The 20,989-nt window shown below is 36.3% G+C and overlaps 1 protein-coding gene across 2 annotated transcripts in view; it reads left to right on the top strand.

Annotated features, from left to right (window-relative positions):
- The window catches only part of GNB1 (G protein subunit beta 1), a 43,836-nt gene extending 27,223 nt beyond the window's left edge, over nt 1-16,613 (top strand). Inside the window, exons 4-13 of one of the 2 annotated variants that reach the window (XM_059830099.1) lie at nt 1,246-1,353; nt 2,038-2,076; nt 3,854-3,960; nt 5,768-5,831; nt 8,055-8,217; nt 10,936-11,002; nt 12,524-12,725; nt 13,108-13,324; nt 16,068-16,179; nt 16,572-16,613. In XM_059830099.1, the coding sequence (XP_059686082.1) occupies nt 1,297-1,353; nt 2,038-2,076; nt 3,854-3,960; nt 5,768-5,831; nt 8,055-8,217; nt 10,936-11,002; nt 12,524-12,725; nt 13,108-13,324; nt 16,068-16,174 (1,023 nt within the window). In that variant the 5' untranslated portion in view covers nt 1,246-1,296 and the 3' untranslated portion in view covers nt 16,175-16,179; nt 16,572-16,613. Of the gene's footprint in view, nt 1-1,245; nt 1,354-2,037; nt 2,077-3,853; nt 3,961-5,767; nt 5,832-8,054; nt 8,218-10,935; nt 11,003-12,523; nt 12,726-13,107; nt 13,325-16,067; nt 16,180-16,568 lie in introns of both variants that reach the window. The other variant, XM_059830098.1, reaches the window with a different exon arrangement.
- The last annotated feature ends 4,376 nt before the right edge of the window (nt 16,614-20,989 follow it).

The following is a 20,989-nucleotide window of genomic DNA, read 5'->3' as shown; positions in this document are numbered from 1 at the left end:
AGCTGATTAAATCTTAACAGAATAATATGTAAAGCTGCTAGCAAAGCATTTGCTTTGTTTAATAGTAGAGAGTCAATTCTGGCCAATAAAATGTTCTAAAAACACACTGCTAGTGTTTGTTTATAAACTCCAGGTGCTCTGTGTAGCATTTGAAAATTGAACCAATTATCTTGTTCTGCAATAAAAGATAAACTTCATTAGCATGTTTCTTCAGCATCTGATATTGGTGTCAAGCTGCAGCAATTTTAAAACAAAAAGTTTAGGAACAGCTGAGTTTTAGGTATGGAATGCTAATGAAAATGCCAACAATATCTTTCTGGAACAGTGACTTTTAAAGATAAGTTGTATGCTTAATGGAAAATATCTATATGCTTATTATATTGGAAAAGAGTCCAATAGTTGAGGAACTCTGTAGGCAATAGTTGAGAGTGTTCAGTGATAGTTAATGTTTTATTGAGCCCTTATCTTGCTGGCTACAGAGTACAGAGCAGACAGAGGTATATGTTAATAATTTGGTGCTTATTGATGCTAGGAGAATAGTCTTAGAGGGCGAAAATGTCTGTTGGCAGTGGTTTCTCAAACTCCTCCCCTCAACCTAATATTAAAAAAATACTAGTTTTATTCTGACGACATGTTAATGTTAGAATCCGTTCTGGAAATCTCAGGGAGACATTTTGGCAATTAACAAGTAAAAACCTGAACAACATTTGTGAGTGATCTCCTTTTATTCAGATACCAGAACAACATTTCTCATAACTCCTGTTACAGATAGCATTCATAATAGGTCTTTTTACAGCATTTTGCAAGTGCTTGTGTCAGTCTGTAAATACTTAAGGTGCTTATTCTTTGATAGGAGGATTTCTTACTTTATTCTTAAGACCTACAGAGAAGTTCTGACTTTCATGTCTAATATTAGTGTTATCTGTTGGTTCACTCTTAGGAAATCTGAGTTTATACAAAAACGAATCAGAAAAATGCTAATGGGAAAAAAGTGCAAAAGAGAGGCCCGGAGGAAAGGAATAAGTCCAAATTATAATTTGTTTACTGTGGCTGGAAAACAGCTAAGCACATTCGTGTGTGGTAACACCTTTTTCTGAAGATACTTCAGAGAAATATTTTTGTCTGTATTTCAGTACTTATAAATCGGTCTGCCTTTTTTTCAAGTGCTGTTTGAGATGATTGTCTAGTCTAGTAATTTCAAGCTATGACTTCTGTTAATTCTCATTATTATCACCTGTCTTTCAGATTTCTGGTTGTTTCAGAGGTGGCAGTGAAGCACACCTTTAGCACAGGAAAATGAGTGAGCTTGACCAGTTACGCCAGGAGGCTGAGCAACTGAAAAACCAAATCAGAGTATGTATTGTATCAGTGGATCCTGAAGCCACAGTACAGATGCACAGTCATTTGTGCATCTTGGGGAGAACAGAGATGGACAGAAATGATGCATTAAGTTAAATGTTTCCACAATGTCAAAGTTAATGTCGTGGATATTTAGAAAGAGCAAGCGCATGTAACTGCTTTAGGAAATTACTTTTTGGTCTTTAATATTGCTTAGAAAATAATAGTTACACAAATAATGCACAAAATGGATTAGATCAAAATTAATGTTTACTGAAGTTTTTCTGAGCCAGACCATAGCCAATGTTAAGCAACCTCCTGCTTGGAATAAGGTCAGCTATAAGGTTATTCAAGGCTTTGTCGAGTTAGGTCTTGAAAACCTTCAAGGATGGAGACTGCACAGCTTGTCTGGACAAGCAGTTCCGTTGCTTGACTGTCTTCATGGTGAAAATAATGTTACCTTTTCCTCAAAAGAAGAAAAAAATTTCAAAGTTAAATGCTCAATATGCTCAAGGTGTTTTGACAGCCGACAGCATATTATGTTCATGCTGCAGTTAGGATGGGTCCTCTCTGGATGACAAGCAGAAATACTTTCTGAACCTTGTTTTGAGGGTGCTTCATCAGCTTGACAAAACAGAGAGAGAGTATAAAGAAATACTCAGAACTTCTTCCAATTTCTCTAACTTTTTTCTGTTGCAGGATGCTAGGAAAGCATGTGCGGATGCCACCCTGGCTCAGGTAAGCATTTAAGAATTTAACATGAATTATGAAAATTTGTGTCCTTTACAAAAAGAAAATATGGTGTAAGAAGGTAAGTGCAAGTGAATCTTTTTTTGCCTCCTTTATAAATTTTTTTTGTTTTGCCTTTAGGTGGTTTCTTCCAGAAATAAGTACATTGATTATGTTTGTCCAGTTTCTGAGAGCGGTAGCCTTGAGCAGTAGTTTCTTTAGGAAGTGACTCAGGGAACATCTCTACTGCTCAGTGGAAAGTAATGCAGGGGAGTCCCAGTGTTCTGCTACGGATATGGTAGTAGTACAGTTGCGTTACCATGATAATCTGAACCATAAGACCTGCTGAGGATAACCTACTTACTAATTTCCACGCTACACTGCACTTATGTCTGAACTACTTCTGAACCGAGCTAATACCTTTGCATCTTGCTGTACTGTCACATTTTGATCCCATTGGCTTGGCTTCTGTCAACATTAACTTGGGGAAAGGGAAATCTTTACTCTGTAGTACATCTCATGGAGATACGGTGTTTTTTTCTAGAAATCTGGTAGGAATTGAGACTGAAACAGATTATTATGGCATTGGAAGAGGTGGCAAGCCTTTTTTTTTTCCTAGATGTATCATGAATCAGTTTACTCTTGTCACCTACTTCAGTCCATTTGCTTGAATGTTGACTATTAATCCTGTGTGTCTGATTTAAGATAGTTGGTACAGAAGTGATTGATGGCAGTTTATTAATTTAAAATGTCACTAAAAATAGCAAGTAAAAAGGGTAATACCAATATTTATTTGAGTGTACATATCTTGTGATCTCATTTTATGTGAGGCACAATAGTGAGTATTTTCCAGGGTGAAAGTACAGAAAAAGAAAAAAGAAAAAAAATCAAAACCCCTTCAGTATTAGTTAGTATGAGATGTCCACCATGAAAGGAGTATGTCAGGGAAACATTCTTATCTGTTCATCTGAGTCCAAAGCTGTGTTGATAGCCTTTGAATAGAAGCAGAGATCTTTGCTCAAATGCACTTGCTAAAGAATTTTTTAACATGGAGACATGAGAATTATGCAGACGTTATCCATAAAATCAACTTACAAACTCTTGGATTTGTTGTGATGTGTACTACTTACAGTGCTGGAAGTGTGTTGTGCTGTTTTTTTGTTTCTTTCTTTCTTAAACTGGTACTTCTCTCCAGACTGGAGGACTGACTTATATTAAATTTAACAGTTTAAGGACAGCTAAACTGATCACTTCCTCACTTTGCTGTTCACTTATTCCAGAGACTACTTTTATCTTCAAGAAGTTAAATAGATCAGGAATACTATGAATTTAATAATCCTATACTTAGAATGGAATTTGGATCTGAAAGAGAGTTACTAATTCATCCTTTAAAAGTGGAGACATGTTTAAAGCCTGATATACCTCCCCACACACACACCCCCCCCTTCTAGAAAAAAAATGTTAGACTACCACATTTGTCTATACAGGAGTAGAAAACCCAGATCAAAGGTCTGAAATCCTAGAAATATAAGATTTGACCTAAACAAAGTAATTTCTGGGAGTCTTTATAAATGTGATAGAGGGGTTGCTTTCCTAATTTGATAAAAATGTACTACATAAAATGATGTAAATTTTGATTAGGCAATTTTTTAAAACTCAAGTCAATATTCAAACTGTGGGACTTCAGTCTGCATTGGAATGCTCATTTAAATGTAACTGTGTATGATGTGTTACTTTTGGAACTATGAAATGAAAAATTCAGTGTATGACAACATTCCTATTTCAGATCACAGCCAATATTGACCCAGTGGGGAGAATTCAAATGCGCACTAGAAGAACACTCCGGGGACACCTGGCTAAAATTTATGCAATGCACTGGGGGACCGATTCCAGGTGGGTGCTAGTGATACAAAATTGGATCACGTGGCTTCGCTGTTCTTTGGAAAGTTGAGTGCACAGAACTCCCTTTATTTTTCCTGTTCCTACCACTAGGAAACACTAATTCCAAGAGAACTGAGACAACCAAGAGAATTCAGAAACACTTACTATAACTTTTTTCCCCCTAATGTCCATGTTTTTGTCATCCAAATCTAAATTTGGTGCCAAAATACCAGTCTTCATCTACTTGCCTGAAAAATATAGTTGTGGTACCACATGAATTCTGAGGAACTGTGGAGATAGAGTAGATTTCATTATCAGTTGTCTTTTTTTCCTTAAATGCTTCCTGTTAACTACTGATGTTCAGTTAGAGAGAAACTAAATGATACTAATATCAGCTACTTTCATTCTCTTTTCTTTACAAGAATTTTAAGGCACACTAATGGCAGCAAATTTTCAAACTTCAGTTAAAAGAATATGTTGCTGCTTCCTTGCAGCAACAGATTAAAAAAAAATTCCTCTTAGCAATTTTTAAGTTACAACTAAGGAGTTTGTAAGTTACAGCTAGCCTCTTTCTACTCAGTAGAGATTTTTCAAAGGAATCTTGATGTCGTTAAAGTTACCTTCTTACCAAATTTGTGTAAACAAGCTGTGCCTCATGAAAGAACTGCATGAACTCTTGTGTGTATGCACACAGTAAATACACTAAAGCAAAATAGCCAAGTGCTTAACAAAGGAGACTGTATGCGTCATGAAGATGAAAAATAATTCATTGTGTGTTATACTTTTAGTTTCTGAATTGCTTAGTACTGAAAAGTCAGAACGAACACAATTGTTACTTTGAGTTAAACTTTAGTGTTTGGCATCTCAGTTTTCTATGCCTGTGAAAGAAGCTAATTTCTCACAGATATGTAGAATTCATTGCTTCAGGCATCTCTTTGGCATACAGCTTATTTAAAAGATGGGGATTCAATTTTCTGTTTGGCAAAAGTGTTTCAAGACAGCTCTAAAATATAACCTAGAGCAAAAAAAATTAATGCAAAGAGACTGGAGTACTTCGATGACTGCCCTGTATTGTTCAGCTTGGAAATGGTCAGAAAAAGATGCACAAAACAAATTTGAATACCATATTGGAGTATTTAGTCCAAAATGACTTTAAAAATTTTTCGTGTCAGTATACCTACCTGCTCTATCTTTAAACACTTTAAAAGCAGGTAAGAGAGCTCTGAACAATGAATTAGGTGCATCATGTTTCAAACATGATTGCTGGGTGAGGGATTGAGGTGGTGTTGATTTAGAGTAAAGATTTTCCTAATGCTGCCCCTTCCATTAGTGATATCTTTGCTCCGTTTCATTTTAATTTCCATTGTATTTCAGTGCTGACATTCATTCAGTGTTTTTGGATGTCTTAGAACTTAAAATTCCTGTTTTAAAAATAGGAAAAAAGAAAATATGTTGATAGCGTAGATTCCCAAACTCAAGGAATCTGAAGCCTGTGTGTAGAACACAGAAGTACGGATCCCATGCAAGTTTTCTCCCTCAGTTTTCAAGATTGAGATGTTAGTTACGTGGCTACAGTTTTTTCTGAAGTCAGAATGTGTTAACATGTAGGTGTTCATCACACATTTCCATAACACTTAGCATTGAAATTGAGTACTTGCAGAATTATTTTTATAATGCTAATAACTGAACTGGGTAATGCCGCACTGTACTTAAATGGTTTCAAGTACCTTGGCCTTGATAGTGGAGACCAACGCCATCACAAAGATGTTCCTTCTTGTCTTCCTGCAATGACTGTGTTTACGTACTGTTTCCTCTCTAGGCTTCTAGTTAGTGCCTCCCAGGATGGCAAACTTATAATTTGGGACAGCTATACTACAAACAAGGTAAGACTGATACGTTGCTATGTAATTCAATTGCAAATACAAGGGAAGGAAATGTTACCTGTTGTGATTTTGGCTGCATTACTTTCATAGTCCTAAGACCAAATTTTGAATTCTCACAACCAATAAAGTTTGCATTTAAAGAACATAGCAGTGTCTTAAGTGCATTGTATATGGCAGTGTGCACCACAAATGGAAAACAATGAAAGACTTAATTCTAGAGAATGTTTTGATTTGTTTTGAAACCACAGAGAAATTGATCAACAGAGAGCAAGCAGTAATCAGCATGTTGCACCAGAAAGGTCAGAGACTTAAGCATAGCTGTAGTAATTTGTTGTCTTCAGTTAAGTATTGAAAGACCTGACATACGTAATGGGTCATCACTTTCTGGCTGCAATCACATGATGTAGTTCAGGATTACTTTTACTTTCATATGATGGTGATTTGGTATTTACTGGTTATGGTTAGTGTTATCAGGGCTAGCAACAATTCACATGTTGCCTCTTTGGGTTACATTGACAGAGTTGCTTAAGTCTGTTGTGCGCAGGAGCATGGAACTGACTTTATTTCAAATAAATTTTCCTGGCTTAGCTCATCATAACCTTAAAAACAATTTTGCCAATGCACTTGAGCAGATGGCATGCTACAGGGGAGAGAGAAGCAGAAACAAAGAACTCAGTTGTGAACCAAACAACTCAGTTGTGAAACTAACGAATCCATAACTTCACTGAAGAGGAGTAATACTGTTTGCAAAATAAAAATAAACCCTCCCTTTTTTGTCTTCATACTCCTCCTTTGACTCCAGCCTGCAGGTAAATGTGATCTAAATTACTGTAACAACTGAAAGAGATGGTAAAATAATCACTGTATACCATGATTTCCATATTAGTATCTTCAATTCTTATATGAATGCTAATTAACCCATGGCATCATCAAGATGCAGAGAGCAGCTTTCTTACCTGGGGGGAATGGAATCAGAGGTTGCTACTAGACCGGTGAAATTTTTACTAGAATCAGAAATAGAACTCTTCAGCTGCAAAAGCATCTTCCCCCCCATACCTCTTGCAGTATTGATTCAGTGAAATAACAATTGAGTTAAAAATAAAACAAATAAAAAAACCCACCACCACTGCGCCCCCAAAAGAAGTGAGGGGAAAAAAGAAAACACCAAACCAAACCCCAAACATACAAAACCCCCAAACTCTCTGGAATTATAGGTAGCAAACAGCTCGGTGCTGAAACAATATTGAAGTTGACTAGGTAGCACCCAGAAGCAGTTAATGCAAAAATACTTGAATGATAGTCTGCAGATGTTCTTTTGGTGTTTTCAGCACACATTGGAAGTAACAGAGTTGTCATAAATATGATCTTTTCCTAATGATAAAATAAAATGGCTCAAGGTGAATATTCCAGTTAGTTCCTTGGTAGAAGACTTGTCAAAATGAGCTGATTGTGGTTTTAGTGCAGGGTATTGTTTTTTAACTGCTGATTGCTGCAGGATCACTGATTACTGTAGCAGCAGAGGAACAGACAGTAATCTTTACTGTTTACTTAAGAAATGCAGGAAGATTGTTAATACTGCACGACATCTCACAATATGTGTAAGGATATGATCCCTTTCTTGAAGATGTTATGAACAAATTTGAAGGATAAATGCAACGAGTTAACAAGACAGAACAGGTTTAGCTGCAAGAATTTTTTAAATAAAGTTCTTTGAGCACAGAATGACAAGGGTACATGGGGTAGTTATTTAAATATGAAGCTTGATTGCTTGCAATGGGTTTCCAAAGAAGGATTTAAATGGTAGCACAAGTAGCTATTTCCTTACTTGTTCATTCGTAGCATAGCATCTAAGCCTGGAATTGGCAGTTTTGTTGACTGTACTTGGAAGTAAATATTTTCCAGATCCTATAATAAACCAATAGTAATCAGAGCACTGAAATGAAATAATTTAGTTTTTACCAAAATTACCTTTCCTGAATCCAGCTTAATCAGCAAATCTGAGGTTTTAATTACATCATTACTTGGTCTGACGAGCTATATATGCAAGTTACCCTCAAAATAGTTTGATACTCAAACATCTGAAGACTTTTTCCCCACTGTTTTCTTTTTGTCCTTTTGACAAAAAGATGATGTATGGCTTGAGAGACAGGTTAAAAACTTCCTGATGGTAAATTATTGAATCAGTTCTTTTGCAGATGAAATACATTAATGTATCTGTTTCAGGTGCATGCTATTCCCCTGCGTTCATCTTGGGTCATGACTTGTGCATATGCTCCTTCTGGAAATTATGTGGCTTGTGGTGGTCTTGATAACATCTGTTCCATTTATAACTTGAAAACTCGTGAAGGGAATGTACGTGTCAGCCGTGAACTAGCTGGTCACACAGGTGAGTACCTCTTCAGAATGATCTAAGTTACCTAAGCACAAAGTGAAGATCTTTTAAAAAAATCTTTCAAATACAATTTCCTAATTAAAAAGATATACTTCACCGTGCACCTCTATTTCTCGGGGGTGGGGGGGGACCTTAGCTGCATACTACCTGTTTTTAAATGGCTTTTTCTTCCTTTGTAAAAACTGTTTTTAAGGATGATAGTTTTTGAATGTAAGAAGTGTAATGAGAATGTGTTTTAACTTTTCATAAGCAAGACAGCTGCCCTTCTGATGGAGCTATTCTTTAGTTGCAGAGGCTTGAGTTCTCATTGCTTCCTCTTCTGTTTCTCCTTCTCTCTCTTATCCCCAAAATACAGTAGCTTAATTTTTGCCTTCAGTTTCTGTTTCTAAGGTGGACTGTCTTGTGATTGAGAAGAGACAGGTAGATGTAGGCTTTGCCTGGTGATTTAGGATGTAAACTGTAACTGCAAAGTTCTCCTAGAGACAGATGAAGCAAAATTTGTCTTGGTATGTAAGAAGGATTGTAGCAACACAGGTGTTGGAGTTTTTGAAGCAAGTAAGTCCCTCATGGTGCTTGAAAGCTAGTGTTTTAAGTGTGGGGGATGAGTTGAAAATTTTTCTTTCGGAACAAACCAAGAGACTGTGTCACAAAGTTTCTTTAAAAGCAAATTCAGTGGCTGAAGATATTCTCACTTCCTAAAGAATGTACAGTTAATGGAGATGAGCACCTTGCAAGCAGTGGTAACCTAGAAAATGTGAACTGCTTTTGTCTGTTGGTTGATAATGGACAGATAGTATTTTTATTTCTTTTTTGTGAATGGGATTGGAAATTTTTCAGAGAAAAGCTGGGTGGGTGGTTTCTTGAACTCCATTGAAAATTAAAACACTGGCTATTTAGTAGGCACTCTGGTATCTTGTAAAGCACTGGTGTAGTACTGAGCCTGTCATACACATCAGTAGTCTTCCACATTCTTCCAGAATCAGTAATACCTCCAACAATCTGAGAAAGGGAGTGGAATGTAATTAGGCATTTCTCCTAAAGCTGCAGCTCTGAAGCTGCACGTCATCTTTATGGTCTCTTTGTTTCCACAGAGAGTGTAATCCAAAGCACAGCAAAACAAAGGTAGATTGCTCTGGAGGCTGTCAGCTTGGCTCCAGAGAAAACCTCTAACAGTTCTTTAGAGAAAATGTCAGGTGGGCTCTGTGTCTTGCTGGTTTTCTGCCTGATCAAGCCTCAAACTATACAGAGTAAAGAAAATGGTATAAAGACTGTTCATTGAAGAAGAATAACATTTCTCAGAAATAAATAGTTATACATTAATGAATTTTTATACAGAAAAAGTTAAATGTGAATTAAAGTACGCTTAATGCTATTTCATTCTTTCAGCTGTTTTTCTTACAAAGCATGATTTATGTAATTTAGAGGAATTGTGTACCCTCTGGGTGTAGTTAAGGGTGTGAGAATGCAGTGTTGATTTGACCTTCAGATAGTGGTTGTGATGCGACCAGAAAAGTGATTTCTAAGAAGGTACTCTTCTCTTCTTCCGCTGCCTCCCTCCCACCCTTCAGGACACAGGAAAAATTGGAATGATGTTTGGATACAGGGAGCTTTGGCTTTCAGTATGTGGCCATGTGTGTATGTATCAAAATACTGAAAAATATTTTAGCAATAAAAAGAGCATAATTTCTATGATATTCTAGCTGCTTAATGGTCTTTATGGTTATAAACTGTATAGCTGAGAAAACATGGATTTTTACATTACACAAGAGGCAGAATTTTGCTGTAATGCAAGTGACATAAAAGGAATACATTTGAGACCTGACTAGTTTGCGTGGAATCTTCTCGAAGGAACAGTTTTAATGAGCTGCTTTTCTGTTGCAGAATTGAACAAAGCCTATAGCTGGAAGCTGATGTTTACAGGTTTTCATATTTTGCTGTAGTTTGGATTTTCAGAAGTTGTTTGTGAAATAGAGGTGGCTGGCAGGACAGGCTAATTTTGTAATCAGAGTTGTTAGGTTGATAGTTTGGCATGTGGTAATTCAGTACAAAGATGCTTCAGAGTATTCAGATGAGATTCTTTGATGCCACTGTTGGGAAACATCCAATCATATGCTCTGTTCTTTGTACTGACCAAGAATGTATTTTATTTTTTCTCAATAGCTGTATGATACAGTCGAGGTCATAAGCATTTGTTGCTCCTGGATGCAGTGACATACAGATCCGCTTTCTAAGGAAGTTTAGTGTGCACAGTGCAGGGTTCTCTCCATACTTCTCTCCAGCTTGGCGAATGGATTCCACACTTTTGCCTCATTACTCCCTCTTTCACTTCCTCCTCCTCCTTTCCCCACTCTCTACCAAAAGAAAAATTGGTAAGGTATTTCCAAAACACTGTCTACCCTGTTTGGTTAAGCTGCTTAAGTTTATTTTCTTCTGTGTTACGGACATCTTTGTTTAGGTCGACTTGCTGTGATACCAGTGTATTATTGTGCTAGTGCAGTTGTTGAATTGGGCATGGTCTATAAAGAGCCAAAATACATTTCGTCCAAAACGTTGGAGGTTCCTATATAAAAAGTTGTCTGTGTTGTGTTTTAGGCTTGTGTAGTAGTTCTTGCTTTATCCTCAGGAGAGGAGGAAGCAACATATAAGCAAGCCAGTATGCAATGTGAAGAGTAATCTCTGGTCTTATTCATCAACTTTTAATTTTGTTTTCAGGATACTTGTCATGCTGTCGTTTCTTGGATGATAATCAAATCGTTACCAGCTCTGGTGACACCACTTGGTAAGCAGTAAAATTCTGGCGTGATTGTTAGTAATGACTTTTCACAGCTATACTCTATTATTGAAGGAAACTTTATTCTTTGTAAACCTAATAGTCACCCAGAAGACTAAATGTGATTGATTATTGTTGATATGTCATGGTTTCACTAGTAATGGAAAACTTGATCTTTCAAGTTTGTTAGCTTTGGCTGTTTGGTTATGCCCATGTTCTGAAAAGCGTGACCTAATTCTCTCTATTAAGTTAGTACGGGAATTTTTTTTACTGTAACTGTTTGGCTTTCAGAAATAAGTGTATTAAACTAATGACTTTGAGAAAAGTTGTTTAGTATTCAGTATTTATTACTTATAGTCATATTTGGATTTTTGTAATACAGAATGTAGTTTATGTTGCTATTCAGAAGAGCTCCTAGAAAATACTCTACAGTGACAGCAGATGGGTTTTTTGAGGAGAATGTAGGTGTATGTCTTAATAAATGCTAGCTTCTGAACAAAAAAAGACCTCAATCTTTTTTCATAGATTTTTCTATTATATCGAATTCTTAAAAGCATTACAGCTCTCCCAAGCAGCAGTTCTTATAGCAAAGATTGTCTAATAAATACCTCTCCTACACAGTGTCAGTCTCTTTGAATGCCCATCTATTAGTCCACTGATTCTGAGTAGCTATTGAGTATATACGTTTGGTTTTTATACAAGAATTTTTCTAAATAGTGTTGTTGTTTTTTAAAAAACAAAACAAAACAAACAGCAGGATTTGTTGAAATTATGCTCTTTATAAGAGAATACAGCTGCTTCAGGAGTTATTGTATTAACTCTACAGTCGTCTGGGTAGCACTTTGTCCTTGACATCAGTTCAACCAAGCTTCAAAGTACAGTCATCTCCTATTTGCCTAGTGCAAATCTGCCACTGATGGGTCTGGTTTACTGAGAAATACAACAAATTAAAAATCCTTAAAATTCCTTAAATGTTTAGACCTCTTATTAGGGAGGTGATAGTGTTCCTTCATCCTTTTATACTCTTTGATTATCACTGTAGTAGTGATTTTGCTGTCTTGGGAAAGTGGTGCAGGTTTAATATGACAGACATAATTCACAAAGTTACACAACCTCAGTGAGTTTTTAAAAATGACTACAGCTTTTGCTGTAGCCTTACCACTGCTGCTTTAAATCAACATTGCAGTAGTACTGGACAATAGTCATTGGCAAGTCACAAGAACTTTGTGTATAAACAGCCATGAATGTTAGTCATTAGTTTTTTGCACCGATTCTCAATTTAAAACCCCCAATATTTTAAAATTGAAGATGTCTTCTAAAATCTTCTGTGCACAGTTATCCTTAACATAGCCAAATAGTTCAACAAAGAATGTTTGTTTTTTCTACTCTCAGTATATTTTTTGTTAATACTTTATGGACTTTTACTTTTTAGCAGTGATATAAATGAACAGGTTTAGACAAGATTTTCTGTCTAGACCTTCTAATGGGACACAAATGTCTTTATTTTGCCTTTTTAATTATTCTTTCAAGCGCACTCTGGGACATAGAAACTGGTCAGCAGACAACTACATTTACTGGGCACACTGGAGATGTCATGAGTTTGTCTCTTGCTCCTGATGCCCGGTGTTTTGTTTCTGGTGCCTGTGATGCCTCTGCCAAACTGTGGGATGTTAGAGAAGGAATGTGTCGGCAAACCTTCACTGGCCACGAGTCGGACATCAATGCCATCTGTGTATGTATCAACTTGGAACAGAGGATGTGGGATTTAAATTTATATTTTTATATTTCGCTGGTCCCAGCTCTTAAGCATGTAATGTACGATGTAGTATTATGGCATATTTTCTTAAATAGATTTTGTAGCTGGGGAAAGTACCTGAAATTTGTACAACTTCAGATCCATTGTGGTTAAATGGCAACAGCGGCTGTTAAAATAGTGTTTCTTCACATGCTCTTAATTACTTCACTGTTTCTGCCTGTATCCCAGTAGTGGAGAGGTGTATACTCTTCTTTGCTGCTTTCTTTTTCCAGTTGGTCTGTACAAAATTATATATTCAATGAGACAGGAATCAAGTCTGAAATCATGTGTCTTTTTTTCCTCCCCCCCCTCCTTAAAGTTCTTCCCAAATGGCAATGCATTTGCCACAGGCTCGGATGATGCTACATGCAGGCTTTTTGATCTTCGGGCCGATCAGGAACTTATGGTTTATTCACATGATAACATCATCTGTGGCATCACCTCTGTAGCATTTTCCAAGAGTGGACGTCTCCTCTTAGCTGGTTATGATGACTTCAACTGCAATGTCTGGGACACACTGAAAGCTGATAGAGCAGGTAAACCTTTTTAGGTTTAAATATTATAAACACAGTGTGACATACTGAATGTGTGAGTTGAGTCATATGCACAGACCTGTTAGCATTCCCTGTCTCAACTTTAAAACTCTGTGATAACCTGTTTTAGGATGACTGATGATGAAAGTAGCTTAATGATGTTAGCAAATAAATGGGAATACTTCTAAAGGATAGAAGGGAACAATGGATGCTTCAGAACAGGAAGACTGCCATTAAAACCGAAGTTTTGGGGGTGGGGGGCTATTTTTTTTTTTGGACTTCATGGCATTGTTTACATATGAACTATTCAAAGCAATTGAAGATTAATGTTGCTATTTATATAAAAGAATTTTCTTCTGATATTTGTAGCAATAGCTGTAGAGACAACCAGTGAAACAACAAACAGTGGAGATTATCTTTTGACGAAATGAATGTGAAATTTATGGTCCAAAGATTAAGATAATTTAACTTCAGTTCTTTAAAATTAAAACTTTTATTAGAAAAAAGGAGAAAAAGTATAAGTTAGGCCACAAATGTTTTCTTATTCTCATCAGAACAGGGGATGAGAACAAGGACCTACCCCGTTAACAGATTAAGTGGTCTAGGCTTTTAAAATTATCCTAGGTGGGTTTTAAAAGCAAACAAAACACACCAGTCAAGCAGAATATTCTTCCACATGCAGCTGAAGGGATTAGTTGCAAGTACATTATTTGGTGCAAATTGACTCATTGCTTTGAGGGGAGGATATACTGCAGGTGGAAAAGATATAAACAAACACATAATCCTGAACTATACCAAAATAGTTGCAGTTGGGTTTGTTTATTTCTGTCTCTAGCAACTTTGTTTTACCACTCAGATTTTATTCTTTGTTTCTTCCAAAATTCGTAATAGTTTTTATCAGTGCTAAGAAGTTGAAACTATGGACACTCTGTTCACATATTGTAAAATAGCATTTGGTTCCATTTGCAAGTTAATGGTGCCAAATACAATTATCTCAGTACTGAAATGCATTTTATGAATTAGCCTTGTCTGTGTGTTGAGATTTGCAACTTGAGATGATTGTACTTTGATTATTGAGACCATAAATGTGTGTATACGCCTGTATGGCGATAGAGAAATTTCTCTTGATTATCGTGTCTAGGTTAGTTTACAATTGGCTGTATTTAAGTACTGTAAAAACAATTATGTGGTTTCTCCTGTATTTTTTTTTCTTTGAAAGGTCTTTGTCAAGAAAAAGAATAGGAGGAGGCAATGATCTTGCTTACCTGTAGAAATGAGAAACAATTCTTTATACTGATCTGGGTTTACAGTCCATGTACTCATGGAATATGATTCTTTATTGCCAAGTTTTAGAACTGATTTAAACAACTACTTTATCAAGTATTCTGCTTATTGAACTGTTCTGAGACTTAAGATTGCTGAGCAGATTTGACACTTCTATTGTGCCCGATTCTATATTAAACACCTTTGTGGTTATGTATTCAGTTCAAATTGTGTAAGACTTCTTGGCGCTCTCTTTGTTTTACAAAATTGCAGCATTTACTAATGTTGATGGTAGACTGAATTTTGATATATTAATGATTTCCGCAGTAAATTCTAGGTAACTCCTAGGTAATTCTGTTAGCTCTGGCAGCTGGCTTCTTTATCACACTGAATTGCTGAAGATTGTATCGTCTGCTTCAACACTTACGATTTGGCTTCTGCTGCAGAACTGCGCAATACTTTTGCTGAGGCTTAGACACTTGTATGGATTTAATAGGATCTGGAGATCAGTGGTGTTACTCACACAGCATTACTGCTTTTATAAAGTGTATCAGAAATGTTACTTCTTCAAACATCAAGAATCCTTGTTGTATGAAGTAGTAATTTTTACACTAAATTAACATTTAAAAATATTATTTTTTTAAACATAGTAGTTTGTGTAAGAACTAAAACTGACTTAATTCATGTTCTGTATTGGAGAATAGTACATGGAGGGGAAGAGCCCAAAATATGAATAAGGAGAGTCCTATAAGCAGTATAATTGATGTAGAAAGATTAATTTTAAGTCTATCAAGAATATCTTAGTTCAGTGCTGTGGACTGGAAAGAGCTTGACAATAATTAGGTTTTCTTTTTACCTCCTTGAAACTGTTAAATTAAAGGGGATAGAGAAAAATGTTGGCTCCCTTAATTTTTCTGTTTAGTGTCTCAGTTCTTTTTAAATGGTACTATAATTGAATTGTAGCAGATTCTCCATATTGACAAATAGATTGTATGTAGGAGTTTAAGTCGTGTAAGTGCTTGTAAACATAGTAAGATAAAATTAGATTAAAAATGCTTTAGTGTTCATAATGTAATTCAGTTTAACTTCTGATTTTACACATTAAAAATTTTTGTAAAATCTAACTGATCTTTATCACTATGGAGAGGAAATACTAAGTGCTATGCAATGCATGGTTATACTGTCTTATTGCTATGACATTGTCAGCAGAATTTTTGGGGCTGGGATTTCACAACTTGTGAGAAACAGGTAAAGGTCATAATGTGGGGAATATACAAGGAATGCGTTCACTGAATTACCCCCTTGCAAAGCTATATCTAAGTTTGTGCTTATAAAACCAAAAGCATTTAAAAATTCCAATTATGTTTGTGCAGGGTTTTTGAATGTTTAAGTTGACTAATCCAAACATGTGTGCCTCAGTGTTACTTGAACTCAAATATTACATTACTTTGATTTCATGTTTGTTACATGTTCTTATTTATAGGTGTCCTTGCTGGTCATGATAACCGTGTCAGTTGCTTAGGTGTGACTGATGATGGTATGGCAGTGGCAACAGGATCATGGGACAGCTTCCTCAAGATCTGGAACTGAAGCAGGTAGGTATCCAATTAATTAAGGCTGTCCTTGTTTGGTGTTCAGAATGCTTTTTTCCAGGTCCAAACAGTTCTGTTTTACTGATGCTGCAAGCTTGTAGTTCAGATTAGGAAAAGTCACTGAGAAAAAAAAGAAAAATCAGTTTGGTTTTTTAGAAGGCTATTTGTTTAATGTATGCAATGACATTTTAGTGATGAACTATTTCTGGCATATTTTATTTTCCTGGTAAGGATGACTGTACAGTCTTTTGAATCTGGGTTGGTAAATAAATGGTGTTCTTGAAAATGGTGAGATAATAGCTAAATGCGTTCAGTGGGTAGCGAGAGCAAAGCTTGAAACTTGATTACAGTTTTTCAAAGTGCAACTCTTAATACATCTTTCTGTGTGTCAGAAGAGCAGCGGACTCCATGACTGGAAGAAGTTTCCAACGATTGAAAATTAAAAATGATAGCATATCCAATCCAACCATACTAACTTGGACCCCCATCCTCCCCAACTTCAAAGGGCAAGATCTTTTCCGTCTCCTGTTGCTGAAATGAAGAGCACAATTACCTTTCCAAGAAGAATTTCTGTGTTGTAAGCAAAATGAAATTGTGCATTCCTTTTGGGACCATTTTTTGTCTTGAGAATTTAAAAATGAAACACTATCATAAAAGCATGACCAGAAAATAAACTTGAGCATAATTGTGAAACAGTTAGCTTTCACTGTAGTTTCCAAGTTGAAGTTAAGGACTTTATCTCACACACTTGCAAATTTTAAAGTCATGTTTGTAGCAGGATTTTTTTCAAGTTTCCTTTTTAAATACATTTCTTTATGTATTTAATTGAGCAAAACAAGGGAGTCCTAGCCCAGAGCATCTGGGGGTTGTTAACGCTGTAAATTTAGTCCCTAATTTTTTTTATTTTATTTTCTAGTATCACAGATAATTGTTGCACAAAACTTGGCATATATAGGATAATGTTAAGCAGTAAGGTAACCAAGCACATGCTGTAAAAGGTAATGAATGCTTGTTTAAAGAATCCTTTCACCTTTTATGGATAACAAATGCAATCCTTGGTCCCTCCTGCCCCCCCCCTTTTTCACCACACTGATTTTTTTAATCTGTTTTGGTTTTGCCCACTTGAAAGGGCAGTTTATATATCCTAACACTATCCTATAAGTCTCAACAACCAGGAATCTCTGTTTTCAAAAGAGACCTATCCTACACTTGGGTATTGAGTCAATTCTTTGTGTATGAAATGATGTACAAATCAATGTTTTGAAAATAATGATCTTGAACTTTCTAAGTTAAACAAAAAAGAAACCTTTTTTGATTGTTTGCCATATTGGGTGGGTTTACTCTTAGAATCGCATGCTGTAGAAATGCTAAAAAGTGCATATTGGACTAAGTCCTTAGATGTTTTTTCTTTGAAGAAATAACCTGTTTAAAAACTGTAACCATCGTCGCTGTATTCATTTATTGTTGCTACTCTGTGCATAAATCTATGAAGAACTCAAGTACAAAGCTATGCACGTTTTGGAGTAGCGTGATAAGTCACTTTTTTTTTTAAAAAAAAAAAGAAACAGCCTGTTCAAACAATCGCTGTCAAAGATTCTGGGGTGTGGGAGGAGGGAACCTAGACCATCTTCTTTATAAATCAGTTCCTCACAGCCAGTTCCTCTTGTAGGATGAGTCCTTTGCATCTGATCAGAGTCATTTTTGTAATGAGCAGGTTTTCCTGGCTTTCTTTTCAAATAAAATGTTAAAAGTAGCAGTGTTTGGACAGCAGATTGTTCTGTTAAACTTTCCTATCTTCTCACTGTATCCAGAAATGCTCCTTCCTAGCAGCAGTAGTAGCTTTTCTCCATTTTGTTTTTTCTGCAACATTCTGTACAAAAATGTGCTGTAATTGTGCGTTAGGCCTGGATTTGGCATAAAAGATGAATTCCCTCTTACTCTTTCATGAAACTACTCTGTAGAGCTTTCTCCACGCCCTGTATCCCTCTTCACCTTTTGTATTTAATTTTAAAGTCAGTGTACTTCAAGAAAGCTGGATGCAAGATAGATACTATATTAAAATGTAATGTTATTTAAGATGTAATAAAGCAGTTTGACATGAGTTTTGACTGATCTGTTTTGCAGCTTATTGTTCAACCCACAAAACAGCTTCTGGTAGGATCTGAGTTATGAAATCAGCATGTGAGGGAAGTGTATGCTGCCCCAAAACATATTGTTCAATATTTTAAAATGGCTTGGATTTTCAGTGGTTAATTGGGCAGAGTATGCAGTGTGTTAGAAAGTATGTATTCATGTGAAGGGATGTGGGTTTCATTGTAAAGTGAAAAACAGTTGCAAGGTGAACTAAAACCCTCACCATTTTTGTTAGTGGAAAGTGTCGCCAGCAGTCCCTGAAAACGTATGTATAAATGTGCAATATATGCTAACACTGAATGGCAAGTATGTGGAGCTTAGTGGCTGCAGGCATTTTGCTTCCTCCATTCTTAACTATTTAAGATGGACAATGCTTGGTTTGATTGCTAGATCTACTTGAGAGCTTAATCAAAAACTGCTGGTAGCTCTCTTAGCTCAAACTCCAAATGAAAGTAGCTGGTATGATTCATGTGGTATACATCACAAAAATGTTTTGTGGAATATGAGTGTAACACCTGAAGTAGGAAGTCAGAGCAAAATGTTTTTAGTAACTTCTTTTAAAACTTTTGTGTCCTTTAATAGGAAAAGAATTGAGTGGAACATCTTGTGTTATTGCCATTTGAGGATCTGGCCAAATAAGCTCTGTTGTCATTGTTAGCTGTCCTTACTGTAGGTATTGAGAAGGGTAAGTAGTTGTCATTTTAATGCTCAGTAAGAACTAAGTCTCCACAAGGCAGAATTATATCTAGAAAAAAAATAAATGGATTTTATGCCCACGGAAGCAAATTCCTGAAACAGAGATGTTGAAAGGCAATTGGTTTAACAACTTGGTATTGGTCCACTTGAGGGGTTTGTTTTGTATTTTTAGTGGGTAAAGTCTCTGCTCTTGTTCTGATCTAAACAAAAGTGGATTTTCCCTCATTTCACATCAACTAAGAGAAATTCCAGTGCCATGGGTTGGTTTTATACCAAACATGGAAATTCTCAGCCTCAATGGAGAAGTTTTTAAAAGCTGTGAGTATGGAAAATATGATGGTGGCATTACTTAACTAGCAGCCGTTAACTGTGAGCTTTGGGTTTTTGGACTGCAGAATACTGGTAAGTGGTTCATGGCTGGAAATGCTTAAATTTGGGAATTCAGATTTAGTCCTTCCCAATTCCAAATGGTATAGCTGTTTTTTCCACTCATGGTATATTTTTATTCCAACAGATGTTTCATATGTGATTTTGTCTGGTCTATAATAAAATCAATGCAGACATGATCTGTGTTACTTTTCTTAATCTCTATCCATATGTTAAATTACTGCTTCCTGCCCGTGCTGATAATGCCTTTGCTGGCAATAAAGTACCTGCCAAGATAGTAACTTCTTGTGTCAAGAGGCTAATGTGTAGTGCAATTTATCTGAAATGCAAACAGTTGCAAATGCCTCCTATTACAGACAGTGCTTCTGTTAAATATGAAGCTTTAAACTATATAACTTAACTATCTGTCTGTCTTTTGTATGCTTAGTTATTCAGAGAGCTGTAACTGAAAAAAAATGGGTATGCAATGTGAGAAGCACTGAACTCTTGCGTATTTGACTTTGGGCCAAGTCTTTGAGATTTGAATGCCTTTAATTTTAGGGTGGGCTTGGATCAGTACCCAAATCAAAATGGCTTATGTAATCTTACTTAGAGCAATCATGGTAACATAGTAGTTCCTCCTGTAGGCTTTGAAAAGATTCTGTCTTAAAGATCATTCTGGGATGTGGTTCCAAATGAGCAGCTTCACATAGCTGCTGGCAAATTTCTAGAGCAAGGTTTCATAAACTGAGAACGGTTTGTCTCTGCTTGGTCTTAGTGGCAGCGCTTGCAGTTTCTTACCCGCGGGCTCCTGAGTGTGTGTTAGATTTATGAAAGGATGAGGAGTGGTGTCTTTGCAAAGGAGGATGGAGTAAAACTTTACATGTTTATGAAGCATGTTAGATGATGAAGGTGGACAAGACCGATGGATCTGAGGTATTGGGGTAATAAGTGGGTGTGGAGGTGGGAAAAGGAGTTACAGTTGTCTGGTCCTGGCTTGGAAAGTATATCACGGTGATAGAATGGATTTCCATGGGATTGGAATCCTCTCATGGAGCTGGGGGGAAGAAGTCAAGTGAAGAAAGAGATAACGGATTTCTCAATCTCAGAACCTAGAGTTAAGACTTCTAATTATAATGTTTTCTGTGCCCCTTATGTCTTTTAATTTCTTAGTGAATTAAATGTATTTTAAAAGATCTGAGGTTCTACTGCTAGTAGAAGAGAAGATCTGAGTTGGGCATTCTAAGTTTTGACCATTAAGTGCCCTGGAGTATATGTTTTAAATCTGGTGTGAAACACACTTAAAATTACTGATTGAATCATGCCCTATAAGAGCTGAAAATAGAATGATCTGGTTTCTGGGAAGTGGCAGAGTAAAGAAAGAATAATAAAACCTGTCACCCTTGCTGAGTTCTGTGCAACTTGGTCTGAAACAAATCAGGATCCTGTGTGGTTTTAATGATTAACACTGGTTTTAGTGTAAGTGTAACCATGAATTCAGATTTGAGGGGAAAGAATAAAAGAACTGACTAATGAACAAGTTCTAACAGCAGTTGACTATTTTTGCATAGTGATGCTCTGTTTTTCTTCTCTTCATATAATCTTTACAAAGTCTGCT

Source organism: Gavia stellata, chromosome 27, assembly GCF_030936135.1.
Source record: "Gavia stellata isolate bGavSte3 chromosome 27, bGavSte3.hap2, whole genome shotgun sequence".
Lineage (NCBI taxonomy): Eukaryota > Metazoa > Chordata > Aves > Gaviiformes > Gaviidae > Gavia > Gavia stellata.
This window is presented reverse-complemented; position numbering and strand designations above follow the sequence as displayed.